Source organism: Periplaneta americana, chromosome 17, assembly GCF_040183065.1.
Source record: "Periplaneta americana isolate PAMFEO1 chromosome 17, P.americana_PAMFEO1_priV1, whole genome shotgun sequence".
NCBI classification, from domain to species: Eukaryota; Metazoa; Arthropoda; class Insecta; order Blattodea; family Blattidae; genus Periplaneta; species Periplaneta americana.
The window spans coordinates 126,161,962-126,183,111 of record NC_091133.1 but is presented as its reverse complement, the minus strand read 5'-3'; the positions used below and the strand labels follow the sequence as shown (position 1 = coordinate 126,183,111).

The window sequence follows — 21,150 nt, the reverse complement described above, 5'->3', positions numbered from 1 at the left end:
GTGTACAAGTATGAAACCTAAGAATGAATATTAGGGAAAGCGATTTTTGACCCACCTTGTAGTCTATTGACTTCTTGAAAAAAAATTGTAATATATGCACATGCTTTGGTACTATTTTTTTTTTATTTTTCTACATTTAATATTTCATAGAAATTTTAATCACACGGACTTAGAAGTAATTTAAGGCACTTTTCGCAGAAAGAGTAGGGTTTCTTTGTTATGGTCTTGGGGCATATTTGAATTTTTAATAACTCAATAATTTATTTTTTTCTCTCAGAGAATGAAATATAGATCAGAATAATCTTAACATATTTCAATAAATTTGATAGGGTAGCATTATTATATCGGATCTTTCGTAAGTCAGTGAAACATTTTATAAATCACCACAAACTAAGCAACGAATACTATATTTTTATAACACAGAAATGTAGATAAACTCTCCAAGTTTTTTTTACATATCTTAAAAATGCTCAATACGAGTATGTCCACTTTTGCTGATACGGCATACATCTAGCCGATAATCTATTTTATTCCACACCCATATTACGAATTGTAGCGGAGAGACCCGAAGCGAAATTTCTAGAGAGCGGTCACTTTTCTTTTTACAGCTGTACATAAGCTTAATAGTATAAATAATGTTTATAGTGTAAATAGTAAAAATAGCGAATTCTAGTTTACATAGTGTAAATAATGTAAATTGTAAATATTAGTGTAATTGTTAAAGTGGTCCAGTTTTGTTGTGCCCCACTTGACGAAACAAGAGTCGCGTGAGCCGTAGTCAAGTACTTCGCTTTCTAGATGCACATGCGTCGTCCACTTAAAAACTTCAATAATACTTAATCTTGTAGCCTCCTGGGACAAAGTTCGGCCCTTAGTAATGAACTTCCTTGTAGCTTATAGATAAACGTACAAGACTTACAAGAAATTTTATTAAGCAGTTAGTTGTAAAATCTTTCTATAATACACTGGTTGTAGGCTTATTTTTGGGAAGTAGGTATAATGAGGGATTTATTACAATATACTCAATAACAAAGTTCAATTAACAAAAGTTTATTTCCTTAAAATATATAATGACATATATACATTTAATTAAATAATACAAGATACACTCATAAGCGATATATGAAATGAATACATAAACTATTAATACAGCTAGATACGTCATACCAGTCATATACCGGGTGGTAACTTGGAACATAGGAATTTGAATGCTAAAATTTATGTTTTGTTATATTAGCTCCCCTAATTACTATAGAAGAAAATGGCATTAAAGTGTTTTGAAGAGAAAACAATTCTGCATCCATTTGTTTTATTAAATTAATATTTTGATTATGAATATTTAGAATTAATTAAAATTGAAAAGTAATTATAACCATCTTTAATGAAATCTTAATTACAGTAGGTCATGGATAACTGTTATTTGTATTTAAAACAAAATAGTCGGGGTTAAATAGTTATAACCCTCAAAATTGAGATTGACAGTTTTCTGGTTGTTAACAGCCTATAAGCCACATTATCTTTGATTTGGTTAAATAATTATGTAAATATGTTAACAATGATTGGATTATGCTGCTTGAAAAATATGACAATCACCTTGCGTTTGCAATAAAAATTAAAATTTATGAAATTTATAAATATGCGTTATCATTATTTACCCCCGAAGTCGTCATAGGATCCAATCAGTTACGATAAAATCAGCAGGCAGTGGATAAAATTTAAAGAGGAAACAAATGAATGTGACATCAATGTTAATTCATTTTTACAGATTAACAAATGAACCATAAAAATTTCTTTGCATTCAGTTGTGTTTACTAATCCATGGCCAACTATGATTAACACGCATTAAAATGAGTGTAATTTTGTGGCGGAAGTATTTTGCATTAATTTTTAAATTTTTTTTATCCCCAGCCAAAAATTAGTTTTAATGGTATGATTGGTTGGAGAATTTTTCCCTCTACAAAAAACTTTAATGACATTTTATCTATAACAATTAGGGTAACTAATATAACAAAATATACATTTTAGCATAGAAATCCCTATGGAGCGTGTTCCAAGTCATCACTGTATAATGAGCTGATTTATGTTTTTTGAGACATTTGGCTGTTAGATGATCCACATTGATTTCTTCATGATAAACTTATAATTAATAATTGGAGAACAAATAAACATATGAAAATAAGACACTTCATATAAATCGTTAGAGAGAACAATTAAGAAGTTGAAATGATACAGACATCTATGTTCTATTACGAAAATTTCGATATTAAAAAAATTCAAAGTACTCAATAGAGTGGTACAAATTTTAAGTGAACTAATTACTTGTAAGCTGTCAAGCATAGATAGGTAAAATTCATAATACCGGTACATCAAATTTCATTACATTAAAAACGGTAGGACATTTTATTTAATTGTAATCTTTATTCCATACATCTTACTGGGTTTTCCCTCAGCCCAATAAGAGCAAATTCTGGGTGATTTTCGGTGCTGGACCTCGGACTCATTTCACCGGCATTATCACCTTCATTTCATTCAAACGCTACATAACCTAAGATATTGATACAGTGTCGTAAAATAACCATAAAAAATACCTTACTACAGAGACATCTGGCTTCTAAGGTACTTGCAGGTTAATTTACACCCCTGATTACATAGTCTGATGGACTTCCAAGGCAACCATTTTTTATGAATTTCACTAAACTGACATCTAGGTACTGCAAAAGAAGTTACGTTAAAACTCTTATGGAATTGCATGGAGCAACTGTACTCCCATCTAGCGGTCGTTACCAAAATGCCTTTTCGACGGTGGAGGCTCTGGTGGTTGTTGTTATTTTATGTTGCCATTCTATAACATGGAAATGGTCAATCTGACACTCTGATTATGCTGTATATGTAATAAAGGGTTATACTTACACATATATTCTAGTGAAATCGTAAAATTCATAATAATGTTGGGAGATCAATTTGCATTTTAACTTAGATTTTCTTCTGTTAAAATGATAAAGTTATTTAACTGAAGAAAATGAAGAATTCTCAGACCCAGTTAACAGTTGTTTTCAAGTAATTTTTATTATTAGGCGTTCAGAACGATGTGTCGTGGTTAATACCTATAGATTTTCCGAAATAAAAATGTTGTTTTTATTCACTAAATTATAAAAAATTTTGCAATGTAGTTGGTGACAGTTTTCCTGGCCACTTCACTTACGTCACTCATTTCACTTGATTCTGTAGGAAGCTGAGAAGTTTTGTTATAGAATATCGCCGTTAAAATAATAAATGGTTGTGTTTTCACTGCAATAAAATTGGTAATACTTTTCAAATTATTATTAAGTTTATTTACTGGCTACTCAGGTACAGTTCCTTGTCCGGGCGGACATGCTCATGTGGTCCACGATATCAGTAGATAGAAATGTCAGAGCACGAACGGAAATTCTCTTGTGGACCGCAACCAACGGCGCCCGTTCCGTTTGGACATATGCCCCAACTATTGGCTGAAACACAAACAAGAAATACATCATATTGTATGCAGGTAAACGTGTTTAGCCTGGCACATTTAAGATATATGAAACAAAAGATTGCATGTCATTTTTTAATGAGAAAATGTAGCACATTACTGCAAAGATCCTGGGATCGTTGGTTAGAGTATACAATTATTTTTTATTTTAGTTGGTTATTTAACGACGCTGTATTAACTACTAGGTTATTTAGCGTCGATGAGATTGGTGATAGCGAGATGATATTTGGCGAGATGAGGCCCAGGATTCGCTATAGATTACCTTGCATTCACATTATGGTTGGGGAAAAACTCGAAAAAAAACCAACCAGGTAATCAGCCCAAGCGGGGATCGAACCCGCGCCCGAACACAACTTCAGATCGGGAGGCAAGCGCCTTTACCACGCCGGTGGCTGGTTAGAGTATAAAAACAGATAATAATAATAATAATAATAATAATAATAATAATAATAATAATAATAAATTAAATTTGGATAAAATAATATTTTGGAAAGTAAGAAAGAAAGAAAAATAAATAAATAAATAAATAAATAAATAAATAAATAGATAAATAAATAAATAAATAAATAAATAAATAAATAAATAAATAAATAAAACAAATAATTAAATAATTAAATGAATAAATAAATAAACAAAATAAATAAATAAATAAATAAATAAACAAATAAATAAATAAATAAATAAACAAACAAAAATAAATATATAAATAAATAAACAAAAACAAATAATTATATAGATAAATAAATAAATAAACAAAAAAATATATATAAATGAAAAAACTGGAGGAATAATGAAATACAGAAGGAACGAAAAAGAGAAAGGAATTAAAGAAAGAACGAAAGAAAGAAAAAAAAGAACGAAAGAATAACAAAATGGAAGATAGATGAAGGAAACCTGAAGACGGAAAATAAATAAGTGATCAAAAGGAACAAATTAAATAAATAAATAAATAAATAAATAAATAAATAGATAGATAGATAGATAGATAGATAGATAGATAGATAGATAGATAGATAGATAGATAGATAGATAGATAGATAGATAGATAGATAGATAGATAGATAGATAGATAGATAAATTAATTAATGAAATAGAAACGGGAGCATTCTTGCGGACCTTTGGTAAAAGAACTAAGGAAGGGACTAATGAAGTGCTTTGTGTGGAGTGTGGAATTGTATAGGGCAGCAATATGGACGTCACGACTAAGCGATGTGAAATGAAGAAGATACCAGATGATACAAGACATTAAGATATATGGATCATATGCGGAGACCAAGAGGAAGAGAGGAAAGTGGGAATATTGAAGAATGCTGGGTTTATAGTGAAAGACCTGTTCTTGGGTAGAAAACTATGAGTGAATGTAAAATAAGTATGAAAGAAATAAAGAAGAGAATAAAGATAAGAGATGGGGAAGAAGAAAGAAAGAAGTAGGCTACATAAAAGCTAAATGAGGAAAGGAGACTAGAAAGACAGAAGAGAAGAAGGAAGAAAGAAATGGCAGTCACATGTTTGTAGTACGTACCAGTGACGTAAGTCCACTGCAGGACGCAGCGGTCGCAGGTGAGACCTGCAGGCAGCACCACCTGGGCCTGGTAATCCCCAGGAGAATGGCTGGTCAGAGTGTAATGGTCGCTTCCGTCTACCAGCCTCAGAGGATATTTGGCGAAACATTCTTCTGTTTCCAGTTCAGTACTTGAAGACAACTTACAAATTTTGTAGTAGAATGAACCCCAGTGATTCGCTGTAATCCTGTTAACGGTGGTTATGGTGGAACCTGCTTTGTACCTGCGAAGGAAACCACGAGAACACGATGTCAAACACAAATCTTCAGTTGACTTATAATTTTAATAAATTATTATGAATAAACTATCATTAGGCCGGGACTTTGAGATAAATGGCGAAAAACGTGTGTGTCTAATGCCCACCCACTTCACTTTGCGTGATTCGGGTTCCGCATGCTGCGGATAGATGGCAGGACTGTGATCCATTTTTAAATTGCACATCACTTCGGCGGGCCACACTGTACATGATGTGTATCTGTGGAGAGTTATGTCGTGTACTAGGGTGAGTGCGTCCATTTCCAAAGGGCTCCTTGTCCATGCTATTTAATTTTAGGGAATGTGATAAAAGCTTTTTATTGATATTTTTGATTGGAAAATGTTAATGAAACTTTTGTGTTTTGTTTATTCATGATTGTAGAATGGCATTCTGAAAGAATTAACTCCAAATTCTTATTGGTTTTGTTGAAAATAAGGCTATTTACTTGGACAAGGATTATTTTGGAATTGTTTTATGGACAAGGGCGATTTTGGAACTGTTTGAAATGGACAAGGGGCATTTTGTTCTTGCAACATTTTATTAGTAAAAAGAACATAATCTTTAATAGTAATAATAGTAATAATAATAATAATAATAATAATAATAATAATAATAATAATAATAATAATAATAATAATAATAATAAAGAATATATGTTATCTTGTTTAGTATACAAATACTGAAAAATGAAAGCAATTTAGAAGCCTAAATAACAGAAATGTATAGTTCAGTCATCTCCATTAAGGCAAAGAAGAAAGGCCATTGAACACAATTCAAAATTTTGATAAATCATAGTTATCTATTAATAGCAAAATAGCAGATAATATTTACATTGTCTCTAGCCATTGACAGTTTCAAGATCTTCCATGAAACCCCCCTCATTTTCATCTTCAGATGGCATCTCAACTTGAACATCACTGATAGTCTTAAGGTGTTTGTAAAATTCCAACTATTGTAAGATAGCCCAGGCCTCTCCAAAGTGCAGGCTCAGTAAGCGATGGACCCTTTCCCTTAAGTGAGGGTTTCACTACCCCAGATACTCGCCTAACCTCGCTCTCAAAACTTGTAGACGGCTGCTGTTGTTAATCCATATTCTTGATAAAAGCTATGATGAATTAAAACGTAATAATTGATGCAATGATTAAACTGAGAATATGTGAGTAAAAATAAAGTACGGCAAGAGAAATAAAAGCCTTTAATGCACCACTTACCTGAACAAAACAAGACAACTTTGAATATGTTTCACAGCTGTACTGGTCGTTCAAATTTATGTGTTTCTTATGCTCTGTGCCTATTGAGGTACTACCAACAGAAACATATTAAATTACTGTATAAATATGTTTAATTCTCTGTACAATTAAACATTAAACCTATGACAAATCCAAATGAGAAATGGACAAGGGAACTTTTGGAAGTAAATATCACTTTCTTCATAAGCTCCGCCATTGGACAAGATTCCATTTGTTCCTGTACTGATGACAGCTGCTATAGTCAGCCAGGATTGATTCTCTGTTGTGGACAAGGGACATTTTGAATCTGTTTGTAATTTTCAAATGCTTTTCATACAGGTTTAAATGCGTTTTGGAACTGTAAGACGTGTATATTTAGATAGAAAATGATCACCTAAATGCAGGGATACCAATGTCTCAATTTCGAAAATTTATGGACAAGGGCGCTTTTGGAAATGGACGCCTCAAGTGTTCGTGTAAGTGTAGTGTCTGGAATGAGTGATGATGATGATGAGGAGGAGGAGGAGGAGGTGGAAGAGGAAGGGGAAACCCGGTGCCGGCACTTAGCCTACTCCTGTCGAATAGCACCAAAGGCTTAACGTCCCCATCCGATGCCCAAATAACTCCTCATTGCAACAGAAGATCTTCTGTCAGCAAATCATTCCCTACGGACTTACTTCTGCACCACGATCCCCGTGCCGTAGGTCCCGGTGTTCTCGTTGGGCCTGGGCCTCGGCAATGCGTAGTCGTCGCCACATTCTCCGCACTTGCCGCCATTCTGGTTCCACTGAACCTGAAACAAAATGCGAACATCTGGGACTGAGTATGGCGCCAGATAGGCATCACAGCTGAGAGTCAAAATATACTGTGCTCCAACCACGAGAAAGTCTCTGCCGGATGAGACGAAGGACGATTATGCTGTGAATGAATGTTGATGCCATAAGATTTCATAAGGTCACACACGTGGGTTCTCTTATCTCTATTGGCTAGCTCTCACAGCACAAACCGTACCATTGATACAGACATATTCATACTACCCTAGTTACAAAATTAGATCACAGTTAATCTCCTGGACTTTTAATCTCTTCATACAGGAAATAACATATGCAGGAGAGCGCATGGTTTTTAAACTGGCGTTATAACGGTAATATTATCTATCTACTTCGCTCCAATATATGAGGCAATAGTAAGCACATTCCTTTCACGGTTGATCTCCTGGTTGGAGAACAGTAGCCTGTTTTCACGTAGAACTACGTTCCTATTCCCACTAAATACAGAAGGATACCTTGGGAATTGAACGTCACATAAAAATGTACCTAATCCTTTCTCACCCCAGTATTGAATTTTTCTCCGTGTATTGCCTTGCTCCCCTTGCGTTCTCCCTCTATTCCCTTTGTGTTCCTTACAGTCCCGTTATCATCCTTCTCTTATTTTCGTCTTCCTTGTCTTTACCTTTATTCTCTTTTATTACCCTTTTTTCTTGTATTTCTTTCCTCTTCTTGTGTTTCCTTCGTAATCCTTGTATTTTCCTTGCTATTCTTGTATTTTCCTTGTTCTCCCTGTATTTATCTGATTTGTTTTGTCTTTCACCTTTGCTTTCCTTGTATTGTCCTTGTTCTCCTTGTCTTCCTCTGCTTTTCCTTGTATTCCCCTAATTATTCATATATTCCCCTTGTTATCATTTTATTCCTCTTGTTCTTCTTGTCGTTCATATGTTCTCCTTGTATTCGTTTTATTCTTCTTGCGTTCTCCTTTTCCACTTTGTCTTTCCCCTGTTATCCTTGTCGTCCCCTAGTTCTCCTTGTCTTCCCTTCGTTTTTCTTGTCTTCCCCTTGTTCTCTTTGTCCTCCACTTATTCTCCTTGTTCTCCACTTGTTTTCCTTGTATTCCACATGTTCTCCTCATCTCCTTGTATTCCCCTTATTCTCCTTGTCATCCCCTTGTCTTCCTCATGCTTTCCTTGTATTCCCCTTGTTCTCCTTGTATCCCTTGTTCTCCTTGTATTCCCTTGTTCTTCTTGTATTCCCCTTAGTCTATTTCATTGTCTTCCTCTTGTTCTCCTTGCCGTTCCCTTGTTGTCCTTGTATTCCCCTTGTTTTCCTTGTCTTCTCCTTGTTTTCCTTGTATTCCCTTGTCCTTCTTCTATTCCCTCGTTCTCCTTGTATTCCCTTGTTCTTCTTGTATTCCCCTTACTCTATTTCATTGTCTTCCTCTTGTTCTCCTTGTCGTCCCCTTGTTTTCCTTGTATTCCCCTTGTTCTCTTGTCGTTCCCTTGTTTTCCTTGTATTCCTCTTGTTCTCTTGTCGTTCCCTTGTTTTCCTTGTATTCCCCTTGCTCTCCTTGTATTCCCTTGTTCTCCTTGTATTCCCTTGTTCTTCTTGTATTCCCCTAACTCTATTTCATTGTCTTCCTCCGTTTCTCCTTGTATTCCCTTGTCCTTCTTCTATTCCCCTTGTTATCCTTGTATTCCCTTGTTCTCCTTGTATTCCCTTGTTCTTCTTGTATTCCCCTTACTCTATTTCATTGTCTTCCTCTTGTTCTCCTTGCCGTCCCCTTGTTTTCCTTATATTACCCTTGTTCTCTTGTCGTTCCCTTGTTTTCCTTGTATTCCCCTTGTTCTCCTTGTCGTCCCCTTGTTCTCCTTATATTCCCTTGTTCTCCTTGTATTCCCTTGTTCTTCTTGTATTCCCCTTACTCTATTTCATTCTCTTCCTCTTGTTCTCCTTGCCGTCCCCTTGTTTTCCTTATATTCCCCTTGTTCTCTTGTCGTTCCCTTGTTTTCCTTGTATTCCCCTTGTTCTCCTTGTCGTCCCCTTGTTCTCCTTATATTCCCTTGTTCTCCTTGTATTCCCTTGTTCTTCTTGTATTCCCCTTACTCTATTTCATTGCCTTCCTCTTGTTCTCCTTGTCGTTCCCTTGTTTTCCTTGTATTCCCCTTGTTCTCCTTGTCTTCTCCTTGTTTTTCTTGTATTCACCTTGTTTTCCTTCTATTCCCCTTGTTCTCCTTGTATTCCCTTGTTCTCCTTGTATTCCCCTTAGTCTATTTCATTGTCTTCCTCTTGTTATCCTTGTCGTTCCCTTGTTTTCCTTGTATTCCCCTTGTTCTCCTTGTCGTCCCCTTGTTCTCCTTGTATTCCCTGTTTCTCCTTGTATTCCCTTGTTCTTCTTGTATTCCCCTTTCTCTATTTCATTGTCTTCCTCTTGTTATCCTTGTCGTTCCCTTGTTTTCCTTGTATTCCCCTTGTTCTCTTGTCGTTCCCTTGTTTTCCTTGTATTCCCCTTGTTCTCCTTGTCGTCTCCTTGTTCTCCTTACATTTCCTTGTTCTCCTTGTATTCCTTTGTTCTTCTTGTATTCCCCTTAGTCTATTTCATTGCCTTCCTCTTGTTCTCCTTGTCGTACCCTCGTTCTCCTGTGTTCACATTGTTCTCCTTGTATTCCCTTGTTATTCTTGTATTCTTAGTCTGTTTCATTGTATTCCCCTTGTTTTCTTTGTTGATAGGTAATCGCACTCAAGCATAGTTCTACGTAAAGGTATACAACGTAGTAAAGCTATTCACTATTCGAATTTTTTCCGTCAGTACACTCGTGAGCTAGATTAGTATCGGCTTTTGCGTCGGAGACTTGTGTTCAAATCTCATCAAATACAATTGCAGTTCATAATGGACGGCAATTGTCTTTGATGCAGGTTTTTGCCAAGTGTCCTTTATCCTACCATCTATTCCTCCACCTGGTGCAATGTCACTTCACCTCCACGTGTGCACCCCGCTAAGTGATCGAAGTGATACACAGCTTAGAGCGTTACTCATAGTGAAAGTTCGGCCCAGATAGGGCGGCATAGCGTCTTGTGTAGTACGTGGTCAAGGATATGACAGTCACAAAAATGGACGGCTGTAGGATACGTCATCTGTGAACTGTCCGCAATGAATAATTTAAACATTCTTCCTCCTACATACATCTTGTAAGAAAACGTTCACAAGAAGTTCCACTCGATATAAGCAAAATATTACTGCTGTTAAATTAGCATAGACAAAAATAAAGCTTATGCTGAGAGGGAGCAATTTTAATATATTTTTTTAATGAATAGAGGTAGAAATGTAATATTGGTGCCAGATGAAAATAAAACTCTTAAAGTTTTTCCTCTGTAAGTTTGACGCACTGAAGAAACAAAAGATGGTAACAATCGAACAAATACAATAATTTTCATTGTTACAAAATTATACAAGATGAATATCTAAAGAAAAGTGCAATGTGTTTTGTGGCTGGCAAAATTTGAATCTGTGACTCGTGTATGATATGAATTTCGTCGTGTATTTAACGAAGAACCACCACACGAGAATAACATTCGTCGTTGGGATAGACAGTTCAAAGAGACTGAAAGCCTATTGAAGAGATAACATACTGGAAGACTATCGACAAAACGGTAGAAGCCATCCAAAGAGCATTAATTGTTCAGTTCGTAAATGTGCCCGACAATTAGGACTTTCGAAAACAACAATTCATAGAGCTTTAAAGAAACGTCTTCATCTGACTCTTTATAAACTTCATTTGTTACATGCACTTCATCCAGATGATTATCACAAAAGAATGAGTTTGCTGTGGATATGCATAGTGAGTCACAGATTGAAATTTTGCCACCCATAAAACAAATTGCACTTTTCTTTCGACATCCATCTTGTATAATTAATTGTAACAATGAAAATTTAATTGTTGCCTTCTTTGTTTTCTTCAGTGCCTCAAACATACAGACGAAAAGCTTCGAGAGTTTTATTTTCATCTGTCACCAATATTACATTTCTGCCTCTATTCACTAAAAAAATATAATTCTCTGAAGCCCCACCACGACTTTTGAGACAGTGTATTAAAAAGTAGCAGTAAAAGGGTAGAGAGAGGTGGAGGAAATGAGGTTATGGCGGAGTGAAGTGAAAAAAAGGATAAAGGTCCGAAAAAGGGAAATGAGATGCTGAAAAATTACCTCCATTCTCATCTGGAGGCAACATTTCACATACTAGTTTCTTTCAAAGAGCTCTAATTTACCCTACAAAAAAAAAAAAAAAAAGTACGTACCGTACCTAAAACAGTAACTATGGTAATGTATCTGATGAAATTCATTTTACCGTGTTATTTTATAATTTTATATATCAGGTAAGCAAAAAGTCTGGAACACTGTCCTATTTTTAATTTTATGGCAAAACAACTCTATATCTTGGCTTAGCTTCGAATGATTGCCTGAGTAGGTCTCCTATCTTCCGAGACTTCCCTCAACTTTAAGGCGAATAGTCCAATGAGTGAAGAATCATCAGACTCTTCTTGCCATTCAAAGAAGTTCGATAACCACACAATGATACAGCGTTGTTAAATAAACGATTCGAACTTTTCCTAAATGGCAGGTACATTAAATTTCAATTTATGGTTATCAATTCTAAATTATTCTTCAACAACACTCCACTGAGAATATTACTTCTCAAGATCATTTCGTCGACCTGGTTGACAAGTTGGTATAGCGCTGGCCTTCTATGCCCAAGGTTGCGGGTTCGATCCCGGGCCAGGTCGATGGCATTTAAGTGTGCTTAAATGCGACAGGCTCATGTCAGTAGATTTACTGGCATGTAAAAGAACTCCTGCGGGACAAAATTCCGGCACATCCGGCGACGCTGATATAACCTCTGCAGTTGCGAGCGTCGTTAAATAAAACATAACATAAGATCATTTCTGATAGGGAGTATTATTATTATTGAGTAACTCATAATCTCCTGCAATTGTCTTCAAGTATTTACTCTGCTTCTACGAGCACTGACATGACTAGAACTTTTATATCAATAATAACAACAGCGTCTTATCGTGCCCCTGACTCGGCTTAATCATTCGATTTGAAGTGATTTTTATGTAAGTACTGGGCAGAGTAGGCTATTATTCTACTAGCGGGATTTTAAGCTACTTTTATCTTACATTTGAACTTTTTGACTCCAAACCAGGGTTCAAGCCACAGTCGCATTTGTCGCATTTTGCTACTCGACTTCTAAAAATACAACAAACTTTGAATGTAGATGTGCAAAAATGCGACAACCACATTGGACTTCAGAAACGAAGATGGTAATGGAGAAAATGAAATCAGAGATGTGTTTGAACAAATTTGAATTTAAATGAAATGCTAATGGAATGGGCAATGTCCAAAAAGATATTGAGCAACAGATGTTCAGGAATGGATTTGAAAGAGTTGGTGCAATTCATGTAAGTTAAGTGAACAATTTCTTCTAATTGATTTATATAATTCCATCGCATACTGTAAATTGTGAGCGAAGATTTAGTTGCATGAATCTTGTAAAAACTGGAATTAGAAACCTCCTTTCAGTAAAAAGAGTTAGCACTCTGCTAACAATAAATCTTGAAGGGCTTACTAGTAAAGAATTTCAATGTTTAGAGTGCCCACAAAATAAGTATTTTAATGTGATGGAAATTCAGCAGTAATTGATTCTGAACGTACCTACGTGTAATGATTTGCTTACATAAGTATATCTAAAGTGTGATAAGATGAATTAAAAGTAATAAAATTCCAAGAAACAAATTACACAACTTTTTGTTTCTGCATGCCTTATTAATTTTATCTTTCTGCACAATTATTTATAGGGGAGAGTCGGGTAGTATCGGACATCGGGTAATATCGGACAGTGAGTTTCTTTCATCTACCACACGATGGTAGTACCTGATTGACATGGTTACGTTTCTGTGATGTCGCATAGAGAAACATAACCATGTCATTCAGGTACTACCATATGGTGGTAGATGAAAGAAATGCACTGTCCGATACTACCCGATGTCCGATACTACCCGACTCTCCCCTAAGTTAATATTGCACAAGTATTTCGAAATTTGCACAAATATAATTTTTTATTTGTGCATTTTTGCGACAATTATTTATTTTCTAGATTAAACCCTGCTCAAAACTATAGGAATACACAGTCAAACTTTAGTGGCAAGTCTCAAATTCCAACATCCGCACCTCAAATATCTCAAATCCGAACATCCGCACCTCATGTATCTCAAATGCGAACATTCGCACCTCAAATATCCCAAATCCGAACAACCGCACCTCAAATATTCCAAATTCGAACAGTGCCGCACCTCAAATATCTCAAATCCTAACATACGCACCTCAAATATCTCAAATCCGAACATCCGGACCTCAAATATTTCAAATCATCCGAACATTTGCACTTCAAATATCTCAAATCCGAACATCCATAGGCCTATCTCAAACATAAACACATCCGAGATAGCCCGATACAGAACGTCTAGTATAGTGCAATCAAGGACAGGATTGTCGTGCCATTCATTTCTGAAGCAACAGTAATAAAATTGATGCTATCTATCTTAACATGCTCAAACAGTTCATGTATCCTCAAGTACCTGATCTACCGCCCAACGTAGTATTTCAACAGTGTTGTTCTCCCCTCACATTGAAATTCGTAGCTTCGAGAATCTCTCATAAAAACTCAACTCAACTCAACTCGGACGCAACGGATCCATTTCGTGGCCACTACGTTCACCCGATATTTCTCAACTGGATTTCTTTTCGTGAGAATAAATTAAGGACCGTATACATACAACTAAAATGTCTGACGTCCCAGTTTTACAAGCTTACATATATGTGATTACTACGTTAATAAAAGACATGTTGAAAGAACACGGCAAGAAATTGATTTCAATTTGGATGTAATCATTGCCATTGATGAGTCACATACTAATAAATGTTAATAAAAATGTTTGAATTAAAAATTACGTGTTGAGATCATTAGTGGCTGTTTCGGTCCCACATTTTCGGTAAACAGACAGATAGGTAACAGATTTATGGCTACCTGACACTTGGGCCACGTTTTCTCGGTCATTGATATCTTTGGGTCTTTGGATATTGGTAATGATGTTTTGGGTAATTGCGGCATATTGGTACCTACTTCGATCATTATACCCTCAAAATATAATGAAACGTAAGGAATAATGATTTTTATTGTAAACAATTGCACAGGAATTTTCTGTCTGAGTAGGCACTATTCCGTTTCTTCCTCTTCACTATCACTATCAGCCGCACGCTCGCTGGAGTTGATCTTCAGTTTGTAGGCCAGTGTCCTTAAATAAACATCCAACTGTGCTCCGGTCTTGTAGTCTGGTATCTTCCCACAATGAACACGATTTGCTCCTGGTCCTTGGTGTATGTTTTGTTCAGGAGAGTCCTTACGTTTCTTTGCAAATAGTTTTTTTTTCCGTTTCTAGGACGTTTATTTTACTTCTATTTAGAAGTTGTTTTGCATTTTGCAAATTTTTTTTCTCGTTGCTAGGAAATGCAATTTAAATTAAATTTATTTTATAAGCAATAACCAAGCAACATGACTGAAACAAAGCAATGACAAAAATGATAAAGTGACTTAAGTGAACGAAGTGCTGTACCAAAAAATTCGTGGCACGGAAAAGGCCTATTACCGAAAATTCTGTACCAAAAATTTCGTGGGACCGAAATGTCTTATTTACCTAACTGGCCTAGTATCAAAAATGAAAAGTGACCCAAAAAGATGGACCGAAACAACACTGTCTTTTGGCGTACGAATGAGTAGTTATGTTGAGCTACAACAAAGTCAATTTAGTAAGATATTCTCATATGGATGTTCCTCCTTTAGATGGAATAACATGAAATTTGAAAAATTGGCACTTAGCACATTTAGAATGTTAGTCTTCAATTATTGCATTAGCGTTCAAACATAAACCCAGTGGTCTTGACAATTACTGCCATATTATGTGCAGGTCGTGTTATCTTATGATTTTCTTTGCTTGTTCAGCACCTCTTTTACTATTTTACTTTAAGTACCAGGGTCATTCAAAGTCACTTCAAACTCCAAGGAGTTAAGAAATATTATAATATTTGTGGTTAAAAAGAAGAAAATAACTCTGTTGAGCTGGGATTTTTCATTTGTTACTTTTTGAGGGTCATTTAAAGTCACTTCAAACTCCAAGGAGTTAAGAAATATTATAATATTTGTGGTTAAAAAGAAGAAAATAACTCTGTTGAGCTGGGATTTTTCATTTGTTACTTTTTGAGGGTCATTTAAAGTCACTTCAAACTCCAAGGAGTTAAGAAATATTATAATATTTGTGGTTAAAAAGAAGAAAATAACTCTGTTGAGCTGGGATTTTTCATTTGTTACTTTTTGAGGGTCATTTAAAGTCACTTCAAAATCCAAGGAGTTAAGAAATATTATAATATTTGTGGTTAAAAAGAAGAAAATAACTCTATTGAGCTGGGATTTTTCATTTGTTACTTTTTGCATTTCCATAGTTACCATTTTGTTGATTGAAATATTAATGATTAGTACTGGAACAAAAATAAAGGTTCAAGACATGGTTCTATCGTTATAATATTTGAAGACTACAGGAAGAAAAGGAGGGAATGTCAAGATTTTCAGGAGAGCTAATTTAAAGTTCAAAACTAATTTATTCAAGAAGTGTGTTACAAATGATAAATACCGCCATGCATTTTGAAAGGTAGTTAATCTAGTAATCAATATGTTCAATGTGTTTTATTGTCGTCTAACCATAAACTTCCAATTGTTACCATTATCTCAATTTTCGCAAAAAAGTGACATTCCCCCTTTTCTTCCTGTAGTCTTCATATATCAATATACTTAATAAGTACGCTATCAAATCCCTCTCCTCTAGTGTTTTTCCCTTTTGTGACCTGATTCCAAGTTCGACATAATATATGTTGACATATATTAAGTCAACTGCCATTATACAAGGAGCGCACTCAATTGAGTGACTTGGTGGCCGGGATTCCACAGTAATATGCACTGTTGGGCGAAGAATCTAAGTAAAGATTAATTTTTGGTCCTTCAGAATATATCTGTTATAGTAACAATGATTATTAGAGAAGAAAAATTCGCTCCGACGGTGTATTGAACTTCGGCGTAGCTCAGTGGTTAGAGCACTTGGTACATAGAACCAAGGACCCGAATTCGATCCCGGCGCCGGAGCGAATTTTTTTCTCTAATAATCATTGTTACCATAACAGATATATTCTGTAGGACCAAAAATTAATCTTTATTTAGATCATAAATGTAGTTTCGAGAAAAACATAAATTTGTGGAAAGAGATACAATACTGACATATGGAACAGGTCTATATCAAAATTTCTCCTGGATCTCAAAGAAGACGTACAGTAACGGCAAAGAACCTCTTACTGTCAACTTAATAAGTGTCCATGTCCACACCTGTGGAGTAACGGTCAGCACGTCGGGCCGCGAAACCAGGTGGCCCAGGTTCGAATCCCGGTCGGGGCAAGTTACCTGGTTGAGGTTTTTTCCGGGGTTTTCCCTCAACCCAATACGAGCAAATGCTGGGTAACTTTCGGAGCTGGACCCCGGACTCATTTCAGCGGCATTATCACCTTCATTTCATTCAGACGCTAAATAACCTGAGATGTGGATATAGCGTCGTAAAATAACCCAATAAAAATAAGTGTTCAAGAAATATTTTCGTATAAGAAACGGAAAATTTTTTTGGCCATTTTTGTAAAAACTTATTCCTATTGTCCCTTAAAATGAAACGATCATTTTGGCAGTGGCGTAGCGTCAATGTAAGCTAAAAAGCTCAGCTTCCCCAGTTAATAATAATTTCATAATAAACCTGCAGTCTATGGACAAAATTATTTATTAATTTTAATTGAATTTATATTTACGTGTTAAATATAGTGACAGCGACTTGAGATTCGAACTCACGACCAGCGTCCCGCAAGAGAGCAGATCGCGCGGGCTCCACGGAGCACTGAGGGACGGCGCGCGGCGGAGAGAAGAGAGGGGAAAGGGCCTACGCGGCGAGGGAGTGTGCGCGCGCCACTGCTGCGTGCGGAGTGAAGGGGGGGCGGACCCTCCCGACTCTTCGAGAAGTCCGTCGAAGTGGAAAAATCGGGAATTCGAACTTTCCAGGCTACGTCGCTGTGCGCGAGGGAACTCGGACAGTGTGTGTGTGTGTGTGTGTGTGTGTGATTCATGATTAGTTCAGTCAGTAAGCCAGTGAACAGAGCAAGCCAGCCAGTCTTGTGTACCGGAGTTCGACTTGAGTGTGCGTCCGCAACTGTGTCAGCATCCGAAGGCCTGAGTTCGAGTGCAGTGGACCGCAGTTGGAGGGACCTGAGTTCGAGTACAGTGGGCTGTCTCTGAAGGTCTGTGGTTCGAGATACTGTGAACTCGAGTGACTGTGCTATAAGAACTGTGAACTGAGAACTGACAGTTCTGATTTGTAAATAGTGCCTTGTAAATATTAGTTAAGATTAACAGTTAATTGTTGTTCGTAATAGTCCAAGTAAATTGTCATTGTCGTCAGTGGAGTGCACTAACGAACGCTGTGTTACTGTGTAGAAAGTGAAGAGTTATTGTTGTGACAATAAATTACATTGTTGTTTATTTAAAAAAAAACGTTACAATATTGTGATGCGGCAGCTCAGGATGATTTGTGATGCAGCAGTAAACAAGAAGCCTGCACACATCAGCTTCCAAGCAGACTGGTTTCTTCTGTGTAACCCACCCCGCAGATTTTCCATCCCTTTCTAACTAAACTACCCTGGTCGCAAGGGCTCGCAAAAAGCTAGCTTTGACATTGAAGTAGTTTCCGAGTTATCCCTTTTCGTCAGTTGTGTTCAGTTGAAGTGTTAGTGTGCATTGTGGCTGATTTAATAAATAGTGAGTGAAATAACAATTCATGACACCAGTTTACTTGAATTTTTTAGACCAATTGTATTATCAAGACTGACTTACGAACAAAAGTGTGATCTAAAAAACAAATGACCGACACCCTAGCTGTCAATGAAGAACACAACCAAGACAGACGCATACTTACGTTATGATACTAATACTGTATATATTGACCGTTAATATTGTGATTTCTCTAAGTATGACAGGGAATGAGCTAATGTTATAATATACATGTCTATTTGATGTGTAAACCGTGAAATCATATTTTACTACGTACCATTTGAGGTCATGCCTTATTGGTGTTACTTACGATGTTCCAACCAATCTTCGACTGCTGACTTGACATTGACTACTATTTATTTTAAGACTATATTTTTGTAATAAGTTTTCTCATATTGCATGAAGGACAACTTGAATTAGCTTCCCCTGCTCAAAATTTCATGCTACGCCACTGCATTCTGGCATAACTACATACGTTAAAATGATGGAAGGCTAGTGAATTTTAGAAGAAAAATACTTTATCAGATCGGATCTGAGCACTATCAATAAATTTTACACAAAGTTGTGTGAAATAATAATAATCTATTAGTCACTGCTTAAACTGTGTGAGGAATTACACACGGCAAGGTTTATGGAGAAACACTGCGTCTGAGAGCTTACCTGGAAACCGCCACAGTAATTCTGATTGTCTTCGTAATTTACGGGGGTGTTATACCCATTACGCCACATAGAGGCGCGGTTGACGGGGTCCATCAGCATGCCATGCTCATGGGAGCCCACAACCATGAGCAACACCACAACTGCGACGCTCAACATTGTCATCTTGATAATACTGGAAACACCCTCTGCATATCAATGTCTCGTAGCGTATCCCTTATATACTCACAGAAACAGCTAATTTATCAGGCGAACCTGATAAGCCTGCGTTTACACTTGATCCATTGATTACATTTTATCTTCTAGATGTCATTCAATGGATTACCAGAAAATCGTCTGTCAACCGGAACCTGGCATTTATAGATTATCATAATGTTTTATTGCCAGTGTTTTTCCCTATGCAGAGGGATACGTCATTCTCAATTTCGACAAGACGTAGGCCAGCAGATAATGTTTATGACAACATCTTACTTATTTCACTACTGTTTTACAAAATCGTCGAACGATTCAAGAAGCGTGGTAGCGAAGTCCTGTACCGTCTGAGCTACATGAACTCTTCAGAGCCAAATTACAGCTGTTAGCCAGGCTTCAATAATTCTGAATAAAAATGTATAGACATTATAAACATTATGCAAGAATAATACACTGTGTCCTAAAAGATGCACTATCACCTTTGCTTTTTAACTTTGCTCTAGAGTATGCCATTAGGAAAGTCCTGGATAACAGAGAGGGTTTGGAATTGAACGGGTTACATCAGCTGCTTGTCTATGCGGATGACGTGAATATGTTAGGAGAAAATCCACAAACGATTAAGGGAAACACGGAAATTTTACTGGAAGCAAGTAAAGAGATAGGTTTGGAAGTAAATCCCGGAAAGACAAAGTATGTGATTATGTCTCGTGACGAGAATATTGTACGAAATGGAAATATAAAAATTGCAAATTTATCTTTTGGAGAGGTGGAGAAGTTCAAATATCTTGGAGCAACAGTAACAAATATAAATGATACTCGGGAGGAAATTAAACACAGAATAAATATGGGAAATGCCTGTTATTATTCGGTTGAGAAGCTTTTATCATCCAGTCTGTTGTCAAAAAATCTGAAAGTTAGAATTTATAAAACAGTTATATTACCGGTTGTTCTTTATGGTTGTGAAACTTGGACTCTCACTTTGAGAGAGGAACATAGGTTAAGGGTGTTTGAGAATAAGGTGCTTAGGAAAATATTTCGGGATAGAAGGGATAAAGTTACAGGAGAATGGAGAAAGTTACACAACACAGAACTGCACGCATTGTATTCTTCACCTGACATAATTAGGAACATTAAATCCAGATGTTTGAGATGGGTAGGGCATGTAGCACGTATGGGCGAATCCAGAAATGCATATAGAGTGTTAGTTGGGAGGCCGGAGGGAAAAAGACCTTTAGGGAGACCGAGACGTAGATGGGAAGATAATATTAGAATGGATTTAAGGGAGGTGGGATATGATGATAGAGAATGGATTAATCTTGCTCAGGATAGGGACCAATGGCGGGCTTATGTGAGGGCAGCAATGAACCTCCGGGTTCCTTAAAAGCCAGTAAGTAAGTAAGTAAGTAAGTAAGTAAGTAAGTAAGTAAGTAAGTAAGTAAGTAAGTAAGTAAGTAAGTAAGTAAGTAAGTAAGTAAGTAAGTAAGTAAGTAATTAAGTAAGTAAGTAAGTAAGTAAGTAAGTAAGTAAGTAAGTAAGTATGTAAGTAAGTAAGTACGTAAGTCCTAAAAGTCATAATGAGAATTCAGAGGATTACATTTGAAGGGTTCAGAGCCATAGTGGGCCAAGCGCCATTTATTAAAAACGGAGAAAGCAAGGGTTAAAGTTAAGTGAATACCATAGTTTAATGAAGATTGACATATCATTTAGATTTAATGTGTATACTTTCTATTACTTGCTATATGTTTCCATTGAATTATGGTAATAACTTAATTTTAACCCATATTTTCTACGGTTTTAGCAAATGGCGCTTGGCCCACTATGGTTCTGAACCCTTCATTTTTTTAATGAATAGAGGTAGAAATGTAATATTGGTGCCAGATGAAAATAAAACTCTCAAAGTTTTTCGTCTGTAAGTTGGAGGTACTGACGGAAACAAATAAAACTGCGAGTTCCAATAATTAAAAAAAATTAGTTGGAAGTTACAGCAGTCTGGCAACATCGCCGCTAACA

At 36.2% G+C, this 21,150-nt stretch overlaps 1 protein-coding gene across 1 annotated transcript; it reads right to left on the bottom strand.

Moving 5' to 3' along the window:
* Positions 1–1,034: 1,034 nt before the first annotated feature.
* Positions 1,035–19,154, bottom strand: LOC138692878 (uncharacterized). The gene is made up of 4 exons (XM_069816183.1): positions 18,952–19,154; positions 7,236–7,351; positions 5,034–5,296; positions 1,035–3,488 (listed from the first exon to the last, which is right to left on the bottom strand). Exons 1-4 carry the CDS (start codon positions 19,111–19,113, stop codon positions 3,394–3,396), a joined length of 636 nt encoding a protein of 211 aa, XP_069672284.1. The 5' UTR covers positions 19,114–19,154; the 3' UTR covers positions 1,035–3,393.
* Positions 19,155–21,150: the final 1,996 nt, after the last annotated feature.